This window comes from Larus michahellis, chromosome 11 (genome assembly GCF_964199755.1).
Source record: "Larus michahellis chromosome 11, bLarMic1.1, whole genome shotgun sequence".
In the NCBI taxonomy this organism is placed as follows: domain Eukaryota; kingdom Metazoa; phylum Chordata; class Aves; order Charadriiformes; family Laridae; genus Larus; species Larus michahellis.
Window position 1 is genome coordinate 14997349 of NC_133906.1, and position 24130 is coordinate 15021478.

Sequence of the window (24130 nt, forward strand, 5' to 3'; positions counted from 1 at the left end):
TGAATTACAGCTGCACTGGGTTCTTATGGCTGTGACAGATTTACAGTGCTACATCTACTGTGCTGGCAGTGGACAGAGGCTTACAAAGTCCGAGTTGCTTGTGCCTCGGGTAAAGAGAGGGGCTGAAAAGCTGTTTTTTACCAGCTGAGGTGATTGGAAACACTCCAGAGAGCAAAGAACCAGAGGTACAGATGTCACTGGCTGCTGACAAGGCTGTCGGGAAGTTGTGCGTTAGGGCTGGTAATGTCATTTTTTGGTTATAGCTTTCTCTCTCGGTATGGGTGAGGGGGTGTATTTTATGAGCTGAATCCCCCATTGAGAAAGTGAAGCATTTAGGGCATCTCCTCCTCCTGGGACACCATTGCCCCATCTCCGACATACCTTCCCGTCCCTGTGCCCGATGTGTCTGCAAAGCCGTCAGACTGGCCATGTAGGAGCCTTCAGGAGTCCTGCGGAGATGCCTGGCGTCACACCTGGTTAGATGTGCCAGGATGTGACTCATGGGTCACTGGCGGTGCCCCACGTGCCACCCTGCTGCCACCCCGTAAGACCCCCCTCCAAAAGAGCCTGCGTCAGGAGATCTCTTTCTGCATCACTGGTACAGACACTCTCTTAATATAAATTAGCTTTATCAGCCAGCTAGGAGTTTACCTGGCTGCTAATGAAGTTTCTGGATCCAAGTCCGATCCAAGACTCCAAGTGAAAATGCTTCTGCGCTTCATGTGAAGGACGTGCAGACCCAGATGCCAGTGTTGCTGCTCGACAACAGCTGGAGTGAAAGCTGGATCTTAGTCCGTGGCACCCGGGGAGACGTCAGATGTGGGACCGCGGAGGCCAGGCTTGTCCCTCTGCTTCATGCTCTGTTAGGCCCAGAGGATGGTTCTCAGGGAAATGTAGCTCTGGAACAAATAAAGTGGAGCAAAAGCTTAACAGTGCCCAGCTTAGCAACAGTTGGGACAGAAAGTGAACCCCGGTGGCATATCTGAACTGAAACTCCAGGGGAATTCGGGGAGGCTGTGTGTAATTACTCAAGCTGGAGTTCAGCCAGGATGCTCAAGCTGACAAACTATCTTTTACAAAAGCCTGGTGGGAACTGGAGCAGATGGGACCGGTCCAGATCTCAGCTTTGCTCCCCTTGCCGTGCATCTCCCCTGCGGCTGCTGGCATCCGGGTCTGCTTGAATCCAGCTCCAGGTGAAACCCAGGGGTCAGGAGAGTGTGGATTGTCCCTGGGGTTGGACACAGGATTGTCCCGCACAGCAGGTCTGAGACCCATAGCGGTGCACGGTGATGGTTTGGAGCTCGCTCTGGTGAGCACTGGTTTATGGATTTCTTCTACAACAGCATCTTGCATTCCTTTTCACAAGTGATCCAGCTTCTGTTTTTACTGCGAGCACCCGTGAACCCGTCTGGTCCATGCCCTGGATCCACTGCCCATCGTCTGTGAAATGCTGCAGGGCTTGGCATGTCCCGGAGGATTTCTTGCAGGAGCCTGGAAGATTTCAGGCATGGACTGGGATGGACATCGTGTTCTGCTGGAGCGAGTACTGAGAAGTGTAAAACATAAACCACACCACTGTCAAACCTATGTCACATGAAATACTGAAGTACTTTCCTCTTTGCAGTCCCTTTCCATCTCATTGAGGATGGAAACCATGGGAGGATGACATGGAGAATGCGATGAATCCCATCCCTGGAGGTGTTCAAGGCCAGGTTGGACGGGGCTTGGAGCAACCTGGTCTAGTGGGAGGTGTCCCTGCCCAGGGCAGGGGGTGGCACTGGATAGTCTTTAACGTCCCTTCCAACCTGAACCGTTCTAGGATTCTGTGAATGTATTATCAGATGTTGAACTCCATAAATAGACACTTTGGGGCTGGGCAAGCCTTTTCAAACAGTAACGCAAACTCCAGGTTGACATGTGGCTCGTAGGTTTGTCGAGAGCTGAGCCTCCGTCGGTGTGGAGAGGGTCCGGGCAGGTCCCAAGGGGCGGCGATGCCAGAGGACGGGCCGGGGGGAGCGGGGGGTTTGCGTGGGGGGAACCGCCGCGCTCTGCGCTCTCCTGCCCCTCTCGGAGCCGTGTCCACGTTTCTGTGCGAGCTGCTGTCTGCATTCCCCCTGCCAACCCGAGCAGGGGATAAAAAAATCAAAAGCATTAGTGTTACGTACTTGTTAGCTGGGTCAGGGGGTGATGTTTATTATGAAAGACTCTGTGAGAAGGGATTAACCATACACATTAAAAACCACCCGATACAAGGCATCTGGAAAAACAAGCTTCTTAACATGGAAAAGTACTGAGCTGTTTGTAAACATCCGCGAAGGGGGCCATTGCCAGGGAGGGCGATTATATTTATCTGTGCCTGTCACGGGGCTCTGCCCGGGCTCTCTCCTGATGTGTCCCAGGCGCCAGGCCTCCCTCTCCGCTGCCTCCCTTGCCGAGGTGACAGTCGTCCCCCCCTGCCCCGTGCCTGGGCAGCGGAGACCTCAGGGCAGAGCCCCGCTGCGATGCCGGCAGTGCCCCGGGCACAGGCATGGCTCTGCTGCCCTGCCTTTGCCCGCAGGCAGGGGACGGATGCGGGCAGCTGCCAGCAGCTTCTTGCATCTGCAGTGATAGCAGTCTACCGATCTGGTCATTTGAATTAATCTCATTAGAGCTCGTTTGCCTCTGAACCCGGTCTCAAACAGAGGGTGGTGGCCGGTACCCATCCCTGGGTGCTGCCGGCCAAGGAGATGCTGGTCATGGTCACAGCCCCGGGAGCTGGAGGGGAGGGGGATGCTCGCCTGGGTCCGCCCTGTTTTGGATGCTGAATGCGCAGCGGGGAAGGAGCATGTGCCCGAAGTGTGGATTTCTGCTTCTTTTAGTGGTGCGTTAGTGCAGTCCTGCCCCCGGCTATCGGGCGGCTGGGGCTGTGAGCGCCAGCCTCGCCGGTTAGACCGCAGTCATCAAGCCCTCTCTCCTGTTTCTGACAGGGAGCAGTTGCCAGTGTCTGAGGAGAGAATCTAAGAACAAGGCAAGTGTGTAATGATAGTCGCCGGTTCTATCTGCCAGCTCCCAGCCGTCAGCGGCCTGGGGACTCCCTTGGCTGCTCCCTCTGAGTCACTGCCTTCCCCGCTCCCTTAGTCATTAGCTCCCGAACTGCTTGGGATCCAAAGCCTTTCCCTGCCATGAGTTGCGCCGCTAGGATATATTGTGTGGGGGAGAAAAAAACCCATTTTTTTTTGTGCAAACTACCTGCCTGACAGCCCCAAACCCATCCCTTTCCTAAGCTGAAGAGCCCTGCGCGGTCTCGGCTCTCCTCGGAGGATGCTCCTCATCTCCCCATCCATCCCCATCGCCCTCCTCCTTCGGCCCGGACCCTCTGGGGACGAGGGGACCGCAGCTGCAGGCAGGGCTCAAGATGAAGGGGAAACCACAAATTTATACAATTTACATTATTTTCTGCTTGCCTTGTTTAGATATCACTTCCGTGCTTTGAAAGATGTCTTTTTATATCTCTCTACAAGGATTTAACCCTATTAACAGACATCCTCGTTGTTGCCCTTCTAAAAAGTAATTCTTCGCACGTTAGATCATGGGTTTTTTTCCCTGCGATAGGTATATAAAGGCCCAGTGCAATGTGAATTTAGTCCCTGGGCTCTCCATGCTTGAAGAAGGGCTTTTATGAGTATGGCCAAGCAGGACTGGACACGCTTTTACTGGGCTGGATGAGGAGAAAAATCCGTCTCTGTTGAAAGGTTTGACTGCAGTGGCTTTGTCACTTTTCCCAAGCCGGCGTGGGGAAAACGGATTAATACCATTGTCTTCTGAATGCTGCGAAGGGCCAGACAAAAATGCTTCTTGTTCCTATTTTAAATTCTGTTGTTCATTGAATCTTTAACATTCAGCATTTCGAGAGGAAGCAAGACTAGATGAAGAGATAGCAGGCTGGCTCCCAAATGAACATCAGAGTAAGTATTTTTTTTTCCCCCACAGGCAGATAATATCGCGGCTTACAAACACACACCAGGCATTGCCACGTTTCGGAGCCTCGCTACCGAATATCGCCGCTTGTCTCCTTATGGAAAAGGCTGGAAAAACGTGATCTATAACGGCAGGGAAATAGAGCTGGGGGGCAGGAGGGGCAGCCAAGGGCTGCACCTGCCGAGGTGCCGGCTCAAGCCGACGCGAAGACAGTTTGTACAACCAAAAACTATTCCCAGGGCTCCCATTGTTCCCGTTGTTTTCTCTTTCTCTAAAAATCCTTGTGACTCATGAGCTACAACAAACAATTTTATGCTTGAGAGAGCGAAGGGCTAATAGCACTGGCTGGAAACGAGCAGGGAGCCCGGCAAAGGAGGGAGCTGGAGACACCCCTGCTCCCGGTGTAGGTGGAGGAAGGGGGTTATGGCCGAGGGGGTGTATGCAGGACACGGCTGCCAGGACTGTAAAAAAAAAAAAAAAAAAAAAAAAAAGAGTGTTGAGCCAAAAACTAAAGAAAACCTTTTGTCTCGGTGTGAAAAAACACTGGAGACGTCCTCCCTGCCAGATCCCACGTGGCTGCGGTGGGTGCGAGGGCGTCGGGGGAGGATCGGAGATTTCATAGAATGGTAGAGCGGTTTGGGTTAGAAGGGACCTTAAAGATCATCTAGTTCTAACCCCCTGCCCTGGGCAGGGACACCGCCCACTAAAAAGTTTTGCTGGGTTATAGGAGGGAGCAGATTCCCATGGGAGATTCTGGAGGCAGGCTGTGGCCAGCCCCTTCCCACCTCTCCCGCCTGCCCTCCCTGTGGAGAACGTTGCGCTTTCCCGCATGCACCTGATTTTGAACAATGGGCTTCATTTTTCTGACATTTCGTACCAGTGCTTTGCCGCGTGGAGTGCTTTGGGAAGATTTATTTTTGCTAAAACGTTGAAGATACAAACGGGGATTTGTGTGTATAGACAAAATCTGCATCCCATCCCAGTGCTGGGAGCAGGGATGGACCTTGTCCCTCTGCCCCAAGGTCTAAAAGCCCCAAGGTGAGCTGGATGCGGATGCAGTGGAAAATGGGTAAGACAATTCCTGCTGGCTCGGGAAGCCTCGTGTGCGGGGAGAGCTGGTTGCATTGGCTGAGCCTCCTGGTCCCTTCGGAGCTGGTTTTCACCCGGGCTGGTTTTTAGCCGGCACCTGAAGCCAGCAGCCCCGGCTGGGTACCTGTGTCGGGAGATGCTGGGGCTGTGCCACCTCAGTGGGTACCACCATCCGCGCCGGCTCCTGCACGGCGCTGCCTGGACTGGCTGCAGTTTTAAAAGCTAATTAAACCCAGTGCTAGACGAGTTTTCTTTTCGTTTCGATTTAAAGCCCAAAACATATACAGCTTTTTGGCTGTCGCCCAGGAACTGGTTTCGTATGAGCGGAAAGTCGTTACTGGGAGATCTAAATTCGATGTTTTTCAGGTCAGTATTTGGGGCTGAGGGGATAATTGGCAGGCTCAGACCTGCTGTGCGGGCACTTGAAGAGCCGAGTCCTTGACAGAGCCTGGAAAGCGGGAGCTGGATGGCGGTGAGATTGCCGGGCCACTTTATTAGAGGGGTTTGTAAGTGAGTCAAAGAATCTGGAAATCGATAGCGAGGATTGCACAGAAAGGCGGTGGAGAGGCTCGGAGAGGGGCTGGTCAGCCACGGAGGGAGGAGGAGGAGGAAGAGGAATGCTGCTGCAAAGCGGGGCAGCCTGAGAGTCCTTTACTGAGGGTTCCCGATCCATCACAGTGTGCCCATCGCAGCGAAACACTGTGTGCCACGGCATCTTCTTCCATGGGGAGCCATTTCTAACCAATAAATTGATGCTGGTCCATGCAAGGGCTCCTGGAGGTGCCCAGCAGCTGTCTCGGGGTGTGTGGAAAGGCTGCACGGCAGCAGATCCCCCGTCCCCTGTGAGATGGAGTCCCCTGTGAGATGGAGCGGCTGGTGTAGGAGGTGTTCGCAGTTCATGGAGCAGCTGAATCCACCCCCTGCCTTGCCATGGTCCCTGCCATAACCCCAGGAGCATCCTTCCCATCCCGGGCTGGAGTAGTGGGGTGAAGCGTTAGGATGTGAAAATGTGAAGATATGTTCTATTTAATTAACTTGGAGGATTTTAAAATATGGTTTTAGAGAGGAAAAGCCCATACAGCTTTTGCTTCACAATTGCAATAACAAAAAATGTTGGTGTATCATTGGGGAATGTGACGGATTTGGTGTCCCAGTGACTTCTCATGTTCCTGGACCACTGAGACTGGCCGTTCTGGGGAGGCAGTCAGTCCAACACCACAAACCAGTGGGCTGAAAGGGTGGAGGCTGGTGATGCAGGCTTGTCCTGCCTGGGAGAAGTGAGTGCCAAGGGTAACTTAGAGGCTTGTAGACCTTGGAAACGGAGCAGGCCCACAGTGGCTGGATCTCCAGGACCAGGCTGTGGCTGGCAGTGGTGGTGCTGGGACAGGAGGGGTGAGCTTGAGTCTGAGACTGCCCAGTAGTTCTTTGGTCCAGGAATGAAAAATTAGCTAGAAGCTGTTGTCTACCCAAAAAGATTTGAACGGGACTGTGTGTGCCGTCAGACAGTTTCTCCACACGGCTGGTGGGACACCTGGAGCAGCAGGACCTCCCTGCTGGTGGCCTGAGCTGCTGTGGGGAGGTTGGTGTCTTCCGTGGGCTGCGGTGGTAGGGCCTGGTCCATGCTGTGAGGTTAGTGTGATCGCACGGGGAGTTAACCTGCCACTTCTTGTGCGAGCAACATGGATGTGAGCAGGGAGAGCCATCTGGGAAGCCAAGATGGGAGACCGATGGGGTGCTTGGGGCATGGCAGTGGCAGAGGAGGTGGTGGAGCTGCTGCATTCATTGCTTGATGGTTTGCCTCTACTGTCTCATTGGGTGTTGTCGTGTCGAGGAATGATATTTTCAGGAGTATATTTATCAATTCTTACTCTTCATTCATCACCATAATATCCACAGACATCTGCATTTTGCATGCCATAATCCGTTGCTCTGTAGACAGCGTGGGAAGGTGGTGGTGGGTGCAGCAGGACCTGTGATGGGTGCAGGGATGGTCCTGCCACAGGTGCCTGGGTGATGGTGGGTGCAGCAGGACCTGTGGTGGATGCAGGGATGGTCCTGCCGTGGGTGCCTGGGGCTGACAATGGGGAATGAAAGGTGCAGCCACTGTCAGGAGCTGCCAGATTCGCCTCCCTGCTGCAGCTCCCATGGGAATGTTGGGCATCTCACTTCTTTTTGCCTTTTCCTCGCCGTGCCCTGCCGTGAAACACTCTTCTTTGCTCACTCGTGTGGCTGTGGGATCGGCAGGGATCGATTGGGAGGTTTTCTGTCTCTTGCTTGGGCTCTGAGGCTGCACGAGCATGCCGACCCCGACTCCTGGTCCCTCTCGCTTGGACAACAAAGGCCAAAAATATCTCGGGATATTGCAATTTCATGTTCTTTTTCCCCATCTTCAAAGCAGGCACTAGGCAAAGGGCGAGGCTGGCCCCTGGGCATCAGTGCGATGCGTCTCTGAGCATCGCTGAAACCTGCCTGAGGCTCCTGAGCATGCAGAGGTAATAAAGTGAACATCTCGGTTTGGCTTTCCCCGTCGCCGGTGGATCGATAGGCAATAAACTGGATCCTGGTGCCGGGCTGGAAGGGGAGGACGGAGCCTGTCCAGGGCTGAGGGGGGAGCAGGGACCGCAGCATCCTGGCCTTGGAGACAATTTGTCAGCTCCTGCGGCCGGGGAGAAACAGTAAACACTCCTATTGAGGGAAAATTGCTTGTTTTCTGGTACCCAACTTTCTCCTCGCCGCCAGGTCCTCAGTTCATCAGTGCCCAATTTATCCTTTATTTGGTTTTCATAAATAATTCAGAAGAGTTTGAGTAGAATAATTGAGTCTTTTCCCAACCCTAATCCCAGACAATTCAAAACAAAAAGACATTTAGATTACAATTTGAGCGTATTAGCTGTTGGGAGATTTCCAGACAACTGATCTGCTTTCCTTTACAATTTCTGTGCCGTTCTATCATTTCTAAAGTGTTCTGCTTTGATAGTTAATAATTTGAGCATTTCCAGTTCTTCATGAAAAGACAGAGGCATCGCTGTGATAAAGTGCGGGCGTGTGCGCTGCCTTTGGATGGGCGAGCTTATCTGTTTTCCAAGAAGGACTAAATAAATGAAGTAGTGAGATTGCAAATCCAGCCTGCGATGCGCCTTATCATCTTCAGGGAAATAGATACAATCGTGCTTATTTGGCTTAAAATTAAAACTAAGCTGCTATGCTGATGTGAGCTGAAAAGCCAGAAGGGATGAATTTGGGGAAGACTTAATGCAGGAAAACACGAGCCTGGGGTCCACACCATGCAGAGGGGAGAAATTATACCAAGGGCTGATCCCATTGCTGGGTTTTCCAACGCTGTGAGGTATGCGCGGCGGTTTGCCAGAGGGTTTTGCATCTGCTGACGATGTTGTGGAGCATCGGTGAGGCTGGTCTTGCTGGTCAGAGCAGCGGTGAGCGGCGTGGGATGCATGGCCAGCTGCCCGGGGGGTGCTGCTGGGACACCTGCACCGCTGAAGCCACAACTCCAGCAAACAGCCTGGTGCTGCCTTTGCGCAAGGAGATGCTGGGAGGGCTGGAGCCCCTCTGCTGTGAGGACAGGCTGAGAGAGGTGGGGGGGTTCAGCCTGGAGAAGAGAAGGCTCCAGGGAGACCTTGGAGCCCCTTCCAGTCCCTCAAGGGGCTCCAGGAAAGCTGGGGAGGGACTCTGGATCAGGGAGGGGAGCCATAGGATGAGGGGGAACGATTTTACACTGAAAGAGGGAGGTTTAGGCTAGAAATTAGGAAGAAACTCTTTGCTGTGAGGGTGGTGAGCCCCTGGCCCAGGTTGCCCAGAGAAGCTGTGGCTGCCCCATCCGTGGAGGTGTTCAAGGCCAGGTTGGACGGGGCTTGGAGCAACCTGGTGTGGTGGGAGGTGTCCCTGCCCAGGGCAGGGGGGTGGCACTGGATGATCTTTAAGGTCCCTTCCAACCTAAATTATTCAATGATTCTAAAGTGGGATCTTTGTTTAGGGTAAGGCTCTGTAAAGGGTGCTGCTGCAGTGGGTGCTGGCACCCTGGGGTGGAGGCAGAGCGCTCAGGGCAGGTTAACAAACACAGCTGCCGAAACTAACACCGATTTCATGGCGTGTTTAGATTTGCATGCCATGAAACGGTGATGCCGTGCTCCTGATCACATGTCCAGCCACGGTGTTCAAGTTGGTGTCCTCGGGAGGCAACTTGAGTTGGTGGAGAGGGAGGTGGAGGGCACTTAGATTTCAGTGGTGTCCAGTTGGGGGAATTTTGAAACCCTGTTGGGTGCCCACCACCTTTGGAAACCATTTCTACCTGGCTTTGCCCACAAATCCACAGGATGAGTGTCTCCAAAACAGCGTTTTCTGTAACAATTTTGCAAATGGAGCCATGTGGAAGTGCTGTGACACTCCTGCCCCGGTGCTGGTGGCCAGAGCGGGGAGGTGGCACTGGCCCCGGATGCTGCCCTCGACCACACGTGGGCCAGGAGCATCTCGTCCACCAAAGCAGAGCAGTCCGAGGGGGGGAGGCTGGCTCGGGTTTGTGTTATTCTTGTTGCAGGTGGGCACCAAAACTGGGTAATGGAGATGCCATTTGCCCAAGTTACGACCGTGGCAATGCAGGGGTGTCAAGAACGGGATATATTCCTACACTGTATTTTAGAAATCAAGCTACAGCGAGGTTACTTTGCTTCTGCTGATATGCAGACACGGTGGTATGGTAAGGACTATGACATCTTGTATGCCTTCTTGTGTTTGATTACCATTTATCTTAATTTTTTCTTTTTTTTTTTTTAATTTCTTGCCCTGGCAGCACAGTAAAAGTTTACTGCAACATCCATAACTGTGCATTTGTAGCACATGGAGACGTAAAGGAACCTGATCTTTCTCAAACTGAGCCTAATTCTGACTTTAATATGTAGGCTGTTAATTATGTTTATTGAAGGATGCGCTGAGACTGTGTCTGGCCGACTCAAATCAGGTTTATATAGAGGGAGTCAAAAATGTCTCCAAGCAGATGCGTCGGGAGGAAGGTACCAGTGCAATTCAGAGAGGTCCCAACATAGAAAAGGTTGTTTATGTATTGTATTTAACTCTAATTGGGTTAGCAGCTGAGACTCTGAGGATTAAACAAACTGACCTAAATACTGGTCTCAGTGGTCTTAGTTAATGTCTAGTTTCCTGCCTCTCAGCCCATTTGGTTTCCCAAATAACTCTCCAAAGTGCGTTATCTTTGTATCGAAAGTGCAAAACCATATTGTGTCATTTCTGGTGGTTCTGACAAAGCAGTACTCATTTGGAGAATAGACTCTGCCACCAGATGAAACGGCGTCTGAAGAGAACACCTGATCCATCCCGGCCCCGCAGAAGGCGACGCAGAAGTGGCAGGGATGGAGTGGATGGAGGGAGCTGGTGTCTGGGCATGACTGCTGGCACCGCTGGTTATTGTCACAGCTAAAATAGCAGATGGTAGAGAGGAGAAATCATCCATTTTCATTTACAATTTATTTTTATGCTGCAAGAGGCAGGATTGCTCGAGTCATTGCTGTCAGGCAACCCTCTGGAAGGAAAACCTTATTTACTGTGAGGGATTTTTTTTTTTTTTTTTGGAATGTGTTTCTTTCATCGTAGTATATTGGGGGAAGGCTCTGCAGGGCCAGAGCAAGCCCATTCACTGTCCGAGGGGCTGGGGGATTTTCACCGGAGAGGCGTCCGGTGTCAGTCTCACAGCAGGTCTGTTGGGTCAGGAAAAATCCCGTGTGTTTGGCTGTGGATGTGTAAGCAGGCACCGACATCGACATTTAGTCAGATATTTTCCGTCTCTAGCATAACCCAGCTTGGCTTTGTTTTGCCTTGTGCTTCTTGGTGTGCAATTGCCGCTGGAGCAACCGAGCCCCGATGGGGGACCTTCAGCTTTTGGCTGGCCCCGCTCCGGGCAGTGGGGTGGCACGATGAAGGGGACATGAAGGTGCTTGGGGTGATGAAGTGATGTGATGGTGGGGACGTGAAGGTGCTCTGAGCAATGAGGGATGTGATGATGGGGATGTGAAGGTGCTCGGGGCGATGAGGTGACATGGTGGGGACGTGAAGGTGCTCTGAGCAATGAGGGATGTGATGATGGGGATGTGAAGGTGCTTGGGGCGATGAGGTGACATGATGGGGATGTGAAGGTGCTTGGGGCGATGAGGTGACATGATGGGGACGTGAAGGTGCTCGGGGCGATGAGGTGGCTCTGTGTTCCCCAGAGCTTCATTCATGCCAAGAACATCATTTCACCCCAGTAAGGCTGAACGTGCAGAAGCCCAGTTGCTGTACATCCCTTGGCGCCAGGAGTAGGTACTTGTGTGGCTATGTAGAAAACATTGATCCCCTGAGAGAAACCAGCCTGTTGTTTCTTTAGCTTAATAGGAATTTTCGGTCCGTGCCTGGGCCGAGCTTGCAGCCTGCGGTTGGATTTCACGTCTGCCAGGGGTAGGGCAGCTCAGAGGGGTTGCAGCTGTGGGGACTTGGGCATTTGGTGCTGCTTGGCCAAGCAGGGGATTCCCTGCCCGTGCACCATGTTGTCCTGCCTGAACCTCACCCTGGAGGTGACAGAAAGTGACACCCTGAAGCCATACTGTTGAGGACGCAGACACCTGCCGCGCAGTCCCTTGGGGACTGACTCCCCACAGCACCTTCGCACCCAGCCTCTGCCAGACCCTGCATGTTGGATGGTTGTTTTTTTTCTCCGATGCAGGTTTTCCGTACGGATCTGATAACGGCCATGAAGATCCCCGACTCGTTCCAGCTGAGCCCCGATGAGTACTACGTCCTGGCCGATCCCTGGAGGCAGGAGTGGGAGAAGGGCGTCCAGGTGCCGGCGAGTGCTGAGGCCATCCCCGAGCCCGTGGTCAGGTAAGCGAGTGGGGTCCCCTCTGTGGGTCACCTGTGCCTGGTCCCCTCCGTGGGGTCCCCTCTGCCTTGGTGGGGTGCACACCGTCTCGGAGAGCACGTAAAGGGGATGAACGGGGACCTCCTGCGGCGGGACAGTTGCGTTCTGAGAGTCCCTCTCGTGTGTTCCCGGCTTTTCTTGGGCAGCAGTGAGGAGCCGTGCCGGGCAGGCCAGCCCTGGATGGGGAAATTTTGAAAAAGAGCTGATAAAATCAAAGGGGAGGATAAAAAAAATACCATCAGAAAACCACGTCAGCCTCTGCCTGGCTGGTTGATGCATCTCCGTCTAGAAACACGTGGCTGTGCCGCTGGTATTTCACGGCAGGGGTGCAGGAGTTGGCCCTTAAATTAAAAATTTCCCTCTTCACCGTGTAAACTGTTTGTGCGTATTGGGAACGTGATGGGCATGCGGAGATTCGGGGCTTGGGAAAAGGAGCCCAGCGAACAGACGAGCGTCTCCTGGACCTCATAGAGACGAAGTCTCTCGGCCTAGATCGGTGTCTCATTAGCTATTTTAAAATAGGGAACTGAGTTTTAAAATAGACACTTCAACAGCTGCTCGGGCAGAAAAAAAACGTGGGGGAGCTGCTCCTCCTTCGCTGGATTGTCCCGGCACGGTGGATGAAACCGGGGGTGGGGGGGGAAAGGCTGGCGCTGCTGGTGGGGGGAACTGGGCAGGTTGGGGAGAGACCCGAAACTTGCAGGGTCGGACCCCAAAACTTACAGGCGGCGGCGGGAGGCCGCGTTTTGCCGGGGGATTTGGGCAAGGAGCGGAGGCTCCTTTTGTCCCACAGCACGAGCAGCTGGTGCTGCAGCTGCCGGCCCCGCTTCTGAAGTAAACTTTTGTGTACGTTCCCCTTCCTCCCCCGGGGAAAACAGAGAAAGAAATGAAACTTTAATGAGTCTGAACACATCAAAAGGGAAGTTGTAAAGGGGGCTGTTGAGTTGATTTAATCCTTGGGAAAAAAAAAAAAAGAAGAAAACAAAACCCCAAAAAAAAAAAAAAGAAAGGGGAAAAAAAAAAAAGACCCCTGTGTGTGGAATATCTTTTTTTAGTTGTCTTTGATAGCTAACCACAGTCTGGACTCGCAAGCGCTCTGCTGCCCAGCTGAGGGCTCGCGCCGGTGCTATTTCCAGCCCAGAAGCGATAGCTCAGCGCTGGCTGGGCCGGCGGAGCCCGTGTAAAGCCATAAAGTCAGACCAAAGAGTGGGCTGACGCGGGCGCTGCTTCCCGGCGTTCCGTCGGCTGGGGTTTTGCATCCCAGAGATCTGAGCCGGGAGCTGCCAGGGCCCTGCCCCCCCTTTTCTCCAGGCCCTTGTTTTTGGCGGTCCTGGGGCAGCTCTGCTGGTGCTGCCTCTTCCCGCACAGGGATGCTCCTAAAGCAGAGCATCCCTCCCAGGTCCCCATCCCGCTCTGTCCCGCTCTGGCACCAGCCCTTTCCCAGTATCTTTCACATTTTTGGGGGCCGCTGTCGTGTCTCCTCTCGGTCCTCTCTCATCTAGACTAAGCAGATCCATTTATTTTAAGCTTGCATCAAAAGTTGTGTTTTCTGGAGTTGTGAACATTTTTGCCGCCGTCTTCCAGGCTTCCGCTGCATTCACCCGTGTCACCGTGGGGACGTGCCCGTGGGCTTCAGAGGGGACATCAAACACTCCACCACAGCCTGGTGCTGCCCACTCACCTTCAGCTTGGGTTTCACTCCAACCACCACATCCTCTCTGAAGAATTTCCGAATTCTTGGGGGTTCTTTTTTGCTCATTTGATTATTCTCAAGCTCAGCGCTGTGCCATAATCCTTGATGAATTGCCTCTTGCAATATTTCCAGCTCTTTCTTCAGTTCCTCAATGCCGTTTTGTTCCCAAGCCTTGCTCTCCAAAGAGTTTGTGGCTTCCCCTTCATCGGGGTTAAACTCGGCAGATTGAGCGAGCCCCGTGTCCGCGTGAGGAAGCCTGGCCTCGCAGAGGTCTCGGCACGGCCCACGGACACCAGTGAGCATCTCCTGATAGGTAGCATTGAAGCCTTGCTCTAAGTCAAGATAGGTCCCATCTGGTCCTCTCCTCTCCACCCACCGCAGAGGTCCCAGCCCATGCTGGATGGTTCTTATCCTGTGTTATTTTCTGCTTGTGTTCACGCAGGCTGCTTTTTTGTGCGTTTCAGTGGTTTCCCATGAGTTCTCTTTTTAAAGGCAGATACTGTATGTCGTCTTCTGAAATCTGACCCGTACTCTGTGACCTCTCAAAGATACTCGTTAGTGGCTCCATCACTCTCACCTAATCCCAGGTGGATTTCTGCAGCCTCCCCGGGTTACCACATGCCCTGCTCATCCCAGGCTGCTCCTCCTGGGCTGGGATCGTGCTGCTCACCCACAGCCTTAGCTTCCTTGGAGGTCTGTCTGTCCACCCTGCATCGCGTCTCATCTGCCCGAACCATCTCTCTTTGCTGGCAAGACAGCGAGCACGGCTTGAAGGGCTTTGTCCTCGGACTGAAGCCTGTTCAGGATATTTCGCCTTCGCTAGTGCGATGTGAGTGGAATGAAGAGCTCATTTTACAGCAGCGTTAATGGTTGCACCTGGTTTGTGGCCATGATGCGCGTCCCAGGGGGACAAGCGGTGACACTGCCAGATTTTTTTTAATCAGGACGGCATCTCTTGGCATGCACACCAGAAGGCACGACGGAGACGGGCGTGCTCCTCCCGAGCAGTTCTCCCTCCGATAGCATCCCTGCCCTCAATGTTTTCCCACTTGGGTCACTGATGTGAGTCAGGGATGGAGAGAGCAGCCAAGGACAGATGAAGACTGCCGTCCCTTTCGCATCTCCAGTGTCAGACAACTCCCTCTTGCAGCTTGCCCTCCTTTGGAGAAATGTCAAGTATTTTTTCACAAGAGATGACTATATTCCATCTGCCTAAAGAGAGCAGCCTTAAAAGGCCTTACAACTCCATTTACCTCCCTAGTTTAATGGCTTTAATTTGCCCCTGTCTCCATCCTGGGTACCTTGCTGGTCCCACCAGAGCTGCTGCTTTTGCTGCCGCCCTGCAGCTGCCGCGCCGTGGGCTCTGCACCCCTTTTCCCCTTTCTTCCCAAACTTTCCTTTTTCCCCTATTCAAACAAAAAAATTCAGCGGATCCAGCGGATCCTCCTTGTGGGGCAATCCAAATTCTTTTCTGTGCTGAAAAAAAAAATCCTAGCACTGATTTTTGTCCCTAGACTGGGAAATCTGGAGCCCAGCAGCTGCTGCTCTTCCTTGCTGTCGGGGCGGCATTTTGCTTTTCCCCTGTCTCGAAGGTGTGACAGAGCATCCTGCCCTTGGGTTTGCAGCAGCAGGGGATGGATGCCCATGGTAATCCAGTCCTGTTGTCACTCCTGACAGCCGTTTCCATGTGAAATTCCTAGAGGGAGGCAGGGAGAAGCCACTGGAGCGCCGGGAGCTGGAGAACAGGCAAGTGCTGCCGGCAAAATAATACTCAGCCCATCATCCTGTGACCCCTCCCAGGGTCCAGTTCCCGGGCTGAGCAAGCAGCAGCCAGCAGATTTTTGCCGCGGAGGGTGCGAGAGTCTCTTCCCTCACCAGAGACGGATCTCGCCCTCCGAAAGGTGCCTTGTACGCAGCTGCCGCTGCTCTTCTCATCTCCCGCCTGGGCGCTTGGAAACCAGCTCTCCCTACCCTAGGTTTTGTGCCTCCAAAGCTGAAAATTAGAGATTTTTTTTTTTTTTTGGAAACATTTTATTTTTCTGGAGCTCTAAAATGTCAAAAGCTGGGGGTGAGGCAGAAGGAAAGAGCTGTGTTTTAAGGAATGCTTTCCCCAGAAAGCCGCCGTCTCGAAATGCCTCCGCTAAGAGCCACCTTAAAGCCGAGGGTCTTTTCTAGGTTAGCACAAATCGCAGTGTGGTTGGGAGGAAAGTGGTGGGGGATGAGGTGCAGCATCCCTTGGCTCGGTATCCCGGGAGGCACGGATGCTGCCGATGGCCACCCGCACGCCCGGGTTATCAGGCAGCGCGGGAGATCAGCTGTTTGCTCTCCGCAGTCGTTTCTGGCTCCTCGCTGCTGAAAAGGTTTTTATTTTGAATGGTGACACGCCTGAGAATTGCCCAAAGCGTGAAGGGCTCCAGTGCAGTGAGAAAAGCCACTTGTGGCAGGATGCAAGTGTGGGAATTTGGCATCTTCTGCCCACGTGTCTCCAGGTCACCCGCCCTGGGATGTGGGTGGTGGTGACACCGCATCCCAGGGGTGACAGTACATCCTGCCCCTGCTAGAGCCCGTAGCCACTGGACCACCACTGGCTCTCCAGAACCAGAGACGAGACTTACAGCCCCCCCCCGTGTGAGCTCCGCGGTTATTTTGCAGTTGGGTAAACTGAGGCACGGAGGTTTCCACCATGAATCGGTGGTACAAGGTCCCAGTCTGGTGTGGGGGGCAGAGTTGGGTGCTGGATGCGATGCTGGACCGTCTCAGCACGGCTTGAGTTTAAGGATTACGCAAAATAAAGTAGCAGGAAGAGTTATTGCAACAGGAGCGTCAGGGCTCAGGGTACTGCTCCTCTGGGAAAGGGAAAGTGAAGCTTTAGATGAGCTTTGTCTTCACACCGTGATGCACCCAAGAGGAAGGTGGGCCCTGCTGGGTTGCCATGGGTGCTCGCGGGAGGCTGTGAAGCCCCTGTTGACGAGCGGGTGTGCAGGGACCTGACCCAGGCTCATCCCTACCCGCTGGTGGCAATGCCAGTGTCGAGCACGGCGGGCAGGTTGAGCTCGCTCGGCAGAGAGCATCACTCCGTAAACCAGTGGCAGCACCTACGTGGGATTTTATGCACCTGTACGGGCTTTAATTCCTCCTTTATTTCATGATTGAAGGTTTTTGGCATGCGGCTCCTTCCCCAGGCTGGCGGGGCTGCGGGCAGGATCTAGAGGTGGCTCTTGGATCTCGCATTAAGCCACATTAGTATGTGCTGTAGATTCTGTTTCCTGTGAATGTGCACGCCGCGGGAGGACGAGCAGGAAGACTGCTCCTCGCTGGCAGCCTTCCCAGATATTCTTGGCGCTGCAGATCTATACTTGCATCGTCGGCTGTGGCCCTGTTTTAACAGAAAACAGAAAGTGCTGTGGCAACAGGAAGGCACAACCTCTGCGAGGACCGGCTTGGCCATGGCGGCGGCACGGGCGCAAAACGCCGTCTGCCACGTAAGCACGGTGTTGGTGTCCCCGTTCCTGTCCTCCTCCACCAGGTCCCCTCTGGTCCTTGTCCTCTTGACAGCCACACAGGCAGTAAAGCAGCTCCTTGCTGGGCATCCATGGAGGGGCTGGCTGTGCCCGGATGGCGGTGTGGAGGTGCCCGGCGTGGGTCGCCTTCCAGCGCTGTTGCTCTTTAGTGGACGCCAGTCCCATGAGGGGTTGCCCCAACATCTCCGGGAGGTGCAGCGGTTCTTTGAGAGGGTGCAGGGGTGTTCGTGTCGTGGTTTTGCATCATGGCGAAAGGGAGCAAGAGGAGGGATGCGGAGCGGGTCTGCTCATGGGGAGCGGTGTCGGGTATGAAGGTACTGGGGCAGGGACAAGAATTACTGGTGCACCAGTAATGGGTGTAGGATTAGGGCATGTCCCTGCCCTTCTTCGCTCTGCTCCCGGTGAGTGGACACCCATCAGCAGAGCTGGATGCCGCATCCACGACACCCAGTGCAGGGAGGGAGCGATGCCAGGGAAGGGAGAAAACAACGCTGGGAGCCATCTCTACAGCGTGCTGGTGCTGAGGAGCTGCGGCCAGCCTGGCCCGGCAGCGTGCGGGTATCCCAGGGGTGCCGGGACCTCACCTCTCCCCCTTCCCTGTGGGCAGCGGGAGCCCTGGGTGACGGCCAGGCTGCGTCCGTGTGGCTGCCGGCGCGGGGAGGGCTTCCCGAGGCCTCCTGGTTCTCAGCGTGTACTCTACGAACCAGCACACTTTGTTCTCCAGTGCTGAGATTGGACTTCCTTTCCTCGGTCGGCGACGCAGGCTGGCTGTTGACTCATCAGCAGCTTCCCTTGGGCTTTGCTGCAGAAGGGGCAGGCAGGATTCTGCAGCACTTTGTGTATCTTTTGGAGCAGAGCTTTTTTTTTTTTTTTAACACGATCCTTTTTTTTTTCTGTCCTTTTCTTTTCCCCTTTTTCCCTTTTTTTCCCCCTTTTTTCCTTTTTTTTCCTTTTCCTTTTTTCCCTTTTCTTTCCTTCTTTTTTTCCTTCTTTATTTCCTTTTTTTTTCTTTCTCCCCTCCAGCTCATCACGAAAACCCTGTGAGTTTGGGACTTGCAGATGGCACGCTGGCCATTTCACAAAGGGCTATTCCTTGGGTCAGTTACCCCCATTCTGTGGCTGCCTGTCCTTAAATATGCCTGGGTTCTGCTGTGCTGCGGAAATACATGTAGGCTTCCCTTTCAAGATCTGAGACTCTGCTCTGATCAAAAGAAATAAAAATCCCAGCCGCCCCAGGCCGAAATGTTTAGATGGCTGGGACACGGGAGCGCGGGGAGACGAGAGCTGGCTGCCTGCGCGCTCCCGGGGACCCCCAGGGTGACGCCTGGCCGCGGCGAGGACGGGCTGGCCGGTGGCACCCATCAAGGGCAGCAAAAACACCCTGGCGATGGAACATGAGTGAGTTCCCTCTGCAGCCCTGCCGCTGCGAAAGGGAGGTTTCCCAGTCGGATCTGCTCCAGCATCCCTTGTCCCTGCCAGCGGCGGGGGGGGAAACGTTGTTTGCAGGGCGGTCTGTCCTACCAGCGTTTAAATACCTGATTGAGGGTGGGGTGAGTCCCGACAGCAGCGGGTCGGTGGTTCAGAGGGTCTGGGCTGCGCAGATGGTGGTATCGGCGCTGGAGAGGGTGGGTAGTTCGTGCCCCGTGCCTGGGAGTGCTTTGCAAAGGAATAAGCCTGATTTACTCTGTCCGTTACTTGCAATCATTTCTGTTTTACAATCTGCTTGACAAGTTCTCGTGTGGGCTTTCAGCAGGTCCTCACCTTTATTAGTTTGCTACGGGAAACGTGTTAATCCAGCCTGTTCTTACCTAGTTCCCAGCCACTCGGACTTTTATTTTAAATGTTTGCTAATCCTCCCAGTGGATGCCTGTGGTTTATACTGGATCAGGCGCACAGAAGGTCAAGTGTATTTCAGCAGTAAATGTATAGAACGAGCAGGCTGGTTTCCCGCTGCTCCGTACCGAGGTTTACAGCTCCCGGGACGGACTCCGGTTTGGTACAGCCTGGGGAGCCCCCGCATCCCGCTCCATCACCTCCGCTCTCCATCCAGAACCGGGAATTTAGCGCAGGGCCGGGCAAACCCTAGCAGATGGGATTGCTGCTGCCTGCAACCGCAGCGGTAATTAAATCCCCTCTCAGTGATTTAGTGCACCTCGTGTCCCCATTGAACAATACAAGAAACTATTACTCTTAAGTGCTCTTCAGAGCGATGGGAGGAGCAGGACAGCCCGGCCGCCGGAATAGCTGCTCGGTTCTTGCCGCTGCGGATAATCCTGTTGAACTGCGGCGAAGGCTGCATTGCTGGAAAGCGAGTGGAGTCCGTAGAGGCTCTGTGTTCCTGGTGCGGTGGTGAGCTGGGTTTTTTCGGTGCATTTGGGGAAGATTTGGCAGCGTAGCTCTCTCGCAGCCCGCGGCCGGGCGCAGACGGATCCCTCCCGGCTCTGTGGGATGGGCCGTGTGCTGCTTCAACTGACTCAGCCTCAAAGCTGTTCCCATGCCTTTCAGGGTTCAGCGATAGTGCAGTGACTCAAAACCCATTAAAAAAAAAAAAAAAGAAGGCTGGATGCTGCCTTTCCAAATGCCTCAAAGCTTGGCTTTCCTTGGGTTGGTTTTGTGTAAGGAGACCCGTTGCGATGGCTGATCACGGGAATAGCCATCTTTGTGCCCTGGTCTGTGTTTGGAGCTCTGGGATGCTCAGCTCGGCCAGCAGCGGGGTCGGGGGGATTTGGCCGGTTCCCGAGCTGCTGTGGCTCATCCTCACGGCCCCTGCTCAGACCACGGCAGGTGCTGTCGCTCGCAGCCTCTGCCTCTGCTCCCCGGTAGTAGGTGGATGCAAGTATGAGTGGAGCTGTTAGTGTTACTGAAATAATTGTGGAAACATTATCTGGCTGAGATAATTAATTCCAGATGCTTTAACGTTAGTAGCTTGGCTTAAGTTACATGGAGAAGCAACATTTTTCGTCTTTTTATATCCAGAAAACATACGCTCAAGTGTCCCTGGCTTCCTGAGTAGCAATTCTGAGATATGTATTGCTTAAATGGAAATGAACGGAACGGTGGCAGCCTTCTGTCTGGGTTTGGAGGAGGTTGGCACACAGCAGAGGTCCCTGAGGGGCCACCAGGTAGGTGAGTGGTGCTCTGGGAGAAGGAGGAGAGCAGCACCCATGGGTGCTGGAGCTGGTCCTGGCTCTGCCCTGCATACCTGTGGGGAGAGATGCTGCCTGAGCATCCTCTGCAGCTGCCCCGGGGTCAGGGACCGCCGTGTTTTGCTGGGTTTCGGAGGCAGAAGAGCAGCGCAGGTTGTGCCCCCTCCCTCTGCCTTCGGTGCCGCTGTTAAGGCTGAATGGCACAGAGAGAAACGGGGGAAAGGAAGACAGAGAAGTTCCTTGCACGGCATCAAAAATAATGTATTTTGCTCTCGGCCCAGACGCTGTGTTTGTCTAGTCAACCAGAAAAACATCTGCGTTTTGTTGTTCCAGCCAGCCCACCAGCAAACGGCTGCCCGGCCATCGGTTTTCCTCTGCACAGAAGTTGCGCAGATGGACCCCGCTGGGAGACGGTGCCCGTCCTCTCCTCCACCGGCGCTTCCCAGCCCCGCACCTGGGCGCTTGTTTACCAGGTCCCTCCTCCGGTTTACAGCGAAATAATTTTCTGGACACTGAGTCGGAGTTGGGACTTAAATAATTAATTTGTGGAGCTTAAATCTCGGTGAGATTTAGGCTGGAATATAAACGTGAGAAAGACGGGGACGTCAGCGCTCCGGTCTTCGTCTAGTCTGCAGAGTATCAGGCTTTTTATATGGTGATAAACAGCTCAGAAACGAAATTGGAAAAGCTGTCTGGGTTTAACAAGATGGCTGTTTAGTGCCTCCTGTTCACTTGTTTTCCTCTTTTTATCACATCAAAGAAGAGTGAATCACTTTCTCCTTAGAGGATTACATTATTCCAGAGGCCTGGAAGGACCCACTCTGGTTACAGGCTGTTACTGGAGGAAATTTTAGATGGAGAGGGGGAAAATGGAGCTTTTTTTCTTATCGCACCTGTTATTTGCAATTTGGAGCTTCAGCTGCATTTCTGTAAAACTTCCAGAACCTGCCTGTATAAATCCAACCGCCAGCAGCAAGTGAGGGGTCCCCCGACCCCATCCTTGACATTTTGCACAGAAATAGGTTCTCAGAGGGGGATTTCCAAACCCAGACAGCGAGACCCTGGATGGTCCCGGGACCAGAAGGGGTTTCCCAGCTGAGATCTGGGCACGGTGTCAGTGTCGGTGTTGGCAGCCGCGGCCGGTGAGGCTGTGCCGGGGCTGTGCCCTGCAGACCGGCGGGATGCTAGTGGCTCTGCTCTCCAGATTGAAAAGCCGATAGTGATAATTTTCTAATATTCAGTGCTTGGGAAGTGCTGAGCATCTGGGGTTCAGCTGGAAAAACAACAGCTAAAGGGATGGTGGGTGTAGCTGAGCCGCGCTGTTCTGGGCTGGTCCCTGCCTGGCATGGGATGCCAGAGTCCCTGACGTATCCCAGGGTCCCTGATGCATCTCAGGGTCCCTGACGTATCCTGGAGTCCCTGATGCATCTTGGGGTCCCTGATGCATGCCGGCGTCCCTGACGTATCCCGAGGTCCCTGACACATCTCCTGCGCCGGAGGGATGGGGTGTGCATCCTGGGATGGGGTGTGCAGCCTGCGCAGCCACCCAGGAGGGATGGGGTGTGCAGCCTGCGCAGCCACCCAGCATTACGTCACCCGGAGCCACACTCACTGGCTGCTGGTACCCGGAGGGCAGGACACTGCTGCAAGCAGCATTAACCCCTTCCTGAGCATCCCGAGTGCCACTTGGGTAGACAAAGGGACCTTCACGGGGCTGAGCATTGGCCACCGCTGTTTGGGCAGTCGAGGGGTGCTTTCTGGGGATGGATGCTGCTGTTACAGGAGTTTGGTGGATCCTCCTGGGGCCAAATCCAGCTGCTTTGTGCTCCCAAAACAGCAGCAAGAAGCCGAACGAGAGCTTCAGAGCTGAACCAAGTGTTTACCACCTGCGTAGGCTTTGGGGACAAGTGGTTTACAGAAGGTTTCGGTTATGCCAGGGAATAGCGCCAGCCCAGCCATCCATCACACCAGTTAGCAGCGGTGGTGGTGAACCCCGCGGTTACACCGGGCTGCTTGCTTGAGCACGGCTGTCCAAGGGAAGGGTTGCTGTTATGTTACCTCCATCAACTATTTTTGCTAGAAATGTGCTTGTTACAGCCCCTGACATGAGGATAGCCTACGAACGGCACAAAACAGGGTGGCAGACCAGGCCATCGGCCCGGACAGCCCCTGCAGGTTCCCCCTCCCGGACCCAGCTCTGACCCTCGGGCTGAGCCCTGCGCCCGCAGCCACGCTGTTATGGACATAGGAATTCTTGTGGATTTGCAAAGGCTGTTGCCAAATCTCGAGGGGTTTTGGCTCCAACAGCCAATAAGGAAATACCGCAAATTCTTACTTTTCTGCACGAAGTGGTCCCAGCAGTGCCAGCTGAAAAACAGGCCTTTAATTCCGTTGAGGTTCTTGTTTGTTTTCGAGTAAAAGGATTTGGTGCCAGGGGCCTGCCCAGACACACGGTGTCACCGCTCTCCTCCCCGGGACCTCCAGCCCTTTCTGTGCTCCATCACGCAGGAGGACGCCGTGATGCTGGGTACCAGTGGTCGGTCCCTCCCGTGGCGTCCCGGCTCTCTGGTTTTGGGTCTCCTGCCAGTGGCTTGTGCCAGGGGTGACAGCAGGGTGCCCACAGGGCTGTGAGCTCTTGAGCTGGGAACCGGGACGTCCCCGATGTCACCTGGAGCATCTTCAGTCCAGGAGGGGAGTGGTCAAACACACAGGCACCCGTTAGCACCAAGACCTGCATCCTAAAGAGGCTTTTAGGCTTGTCCAGCCAGCTTACGTGCTGGTCTAAACATCAGGCCAGTTAATTTAAAACCGAACCCATTTAAGATCTTCTTGGTGTTCCCTTTCTTCTTTGAAGCCAGCTTTGGGAGTATAGTTTTTGGCTCATGGGTTTACAGATAATCTAGAAGCCATAGAAGTGGAATGAGTAGGCATAACACGGTCAGTAAATCTTGGCCTGGGTACGCTGACGGTCACAAAATCTTATTTGTGGGTTGCAGCTCATGACCGTGACCATCCGCCACCGTCTGCAACCCCCTCCTTCGCCTTGATGCCACGAGGCTCTTTTTCTAACCTCTTATATTCCTCTCCGCTATTGAGAAGCAATAGCGCCTATAAAATCTATTAGCTTAAGTTCATAAGAAGATTGGGCATCTGGTCCGAATGGCTTGCTAGATACTATTTTAATAAACAGAAAATGAAAATCATCCCTTTAAATTGCCTTTTTAAAGTCGTCGTGTGCCACAGGAGAATTCCCCTGCGAGCGGAGCTGGCGGTAAGAACAGTATCAGCATCCGCGGAGGGTTGCTGGCAGAGTTATCTTTCCACTGACTTTCCTAAGCTGATTTATTTATGGACGCTGGACAAGGCTAATTTAGACTAGAACGTAGGTAAAGAAAAGGCGACTGACTGAAGCCTTCCTTGTAATAAAATTAAGTATTTTCAGAAGAGAAACACTGTGCGGGATTAATTATTTCTATCTAGTATGTGGAAAGGGAGCATATAGAAAAAAAATGCCTTTTCCCTTCAGCCAAGTGAAGCGTTCAGTTTACAGAGATGAGATTAACCATGGGAATTTGCTGAGTATATTTTATTGCCGCATAATCTTCTCCAGGGATAGATGTGATCCTCAAGAGTGTTGGGGTCCACTTACTCTTTTTCCTCAAGTGCCCTTGAGACCCACTTCCAGACTAATGGCCTCAGGTTTGTTGTGCTTTTCAGCCTGATCCCCGTTTTCAGCCCTTCTCTTAAATAAGCCCTTGATTGATACAGGTTTGGGTTTTTTTTCTTCTAAATGCCGTGTCTC

At 53.6% G+C, this 24130-nt stretch overlaps 1 protein-coding gene across 2 annotated transcripts in view; it reads left to right on the forward strand.

Moving 5' to 3' along the window:
- JADE2 (jade family PHD finger 2) overlaps window positions 1-24130 on the forward strand; it is an 88004-nt gene that overhangs the window by 12216 nt on the left and 51658 nt on the right. For both annotated transcript variants that reach the window (XM_074604193.1, XM_074604194.1), the window contains exon 4: window positions 11774-11931. In XM_074604193.1, the coding sequence (XP_074460294.1) occupies window positions 11774-11931 (158 nt within the window). The remainder of the gene's footprint in view (window positions 1-11773; window positions 11932-24130) is intronic.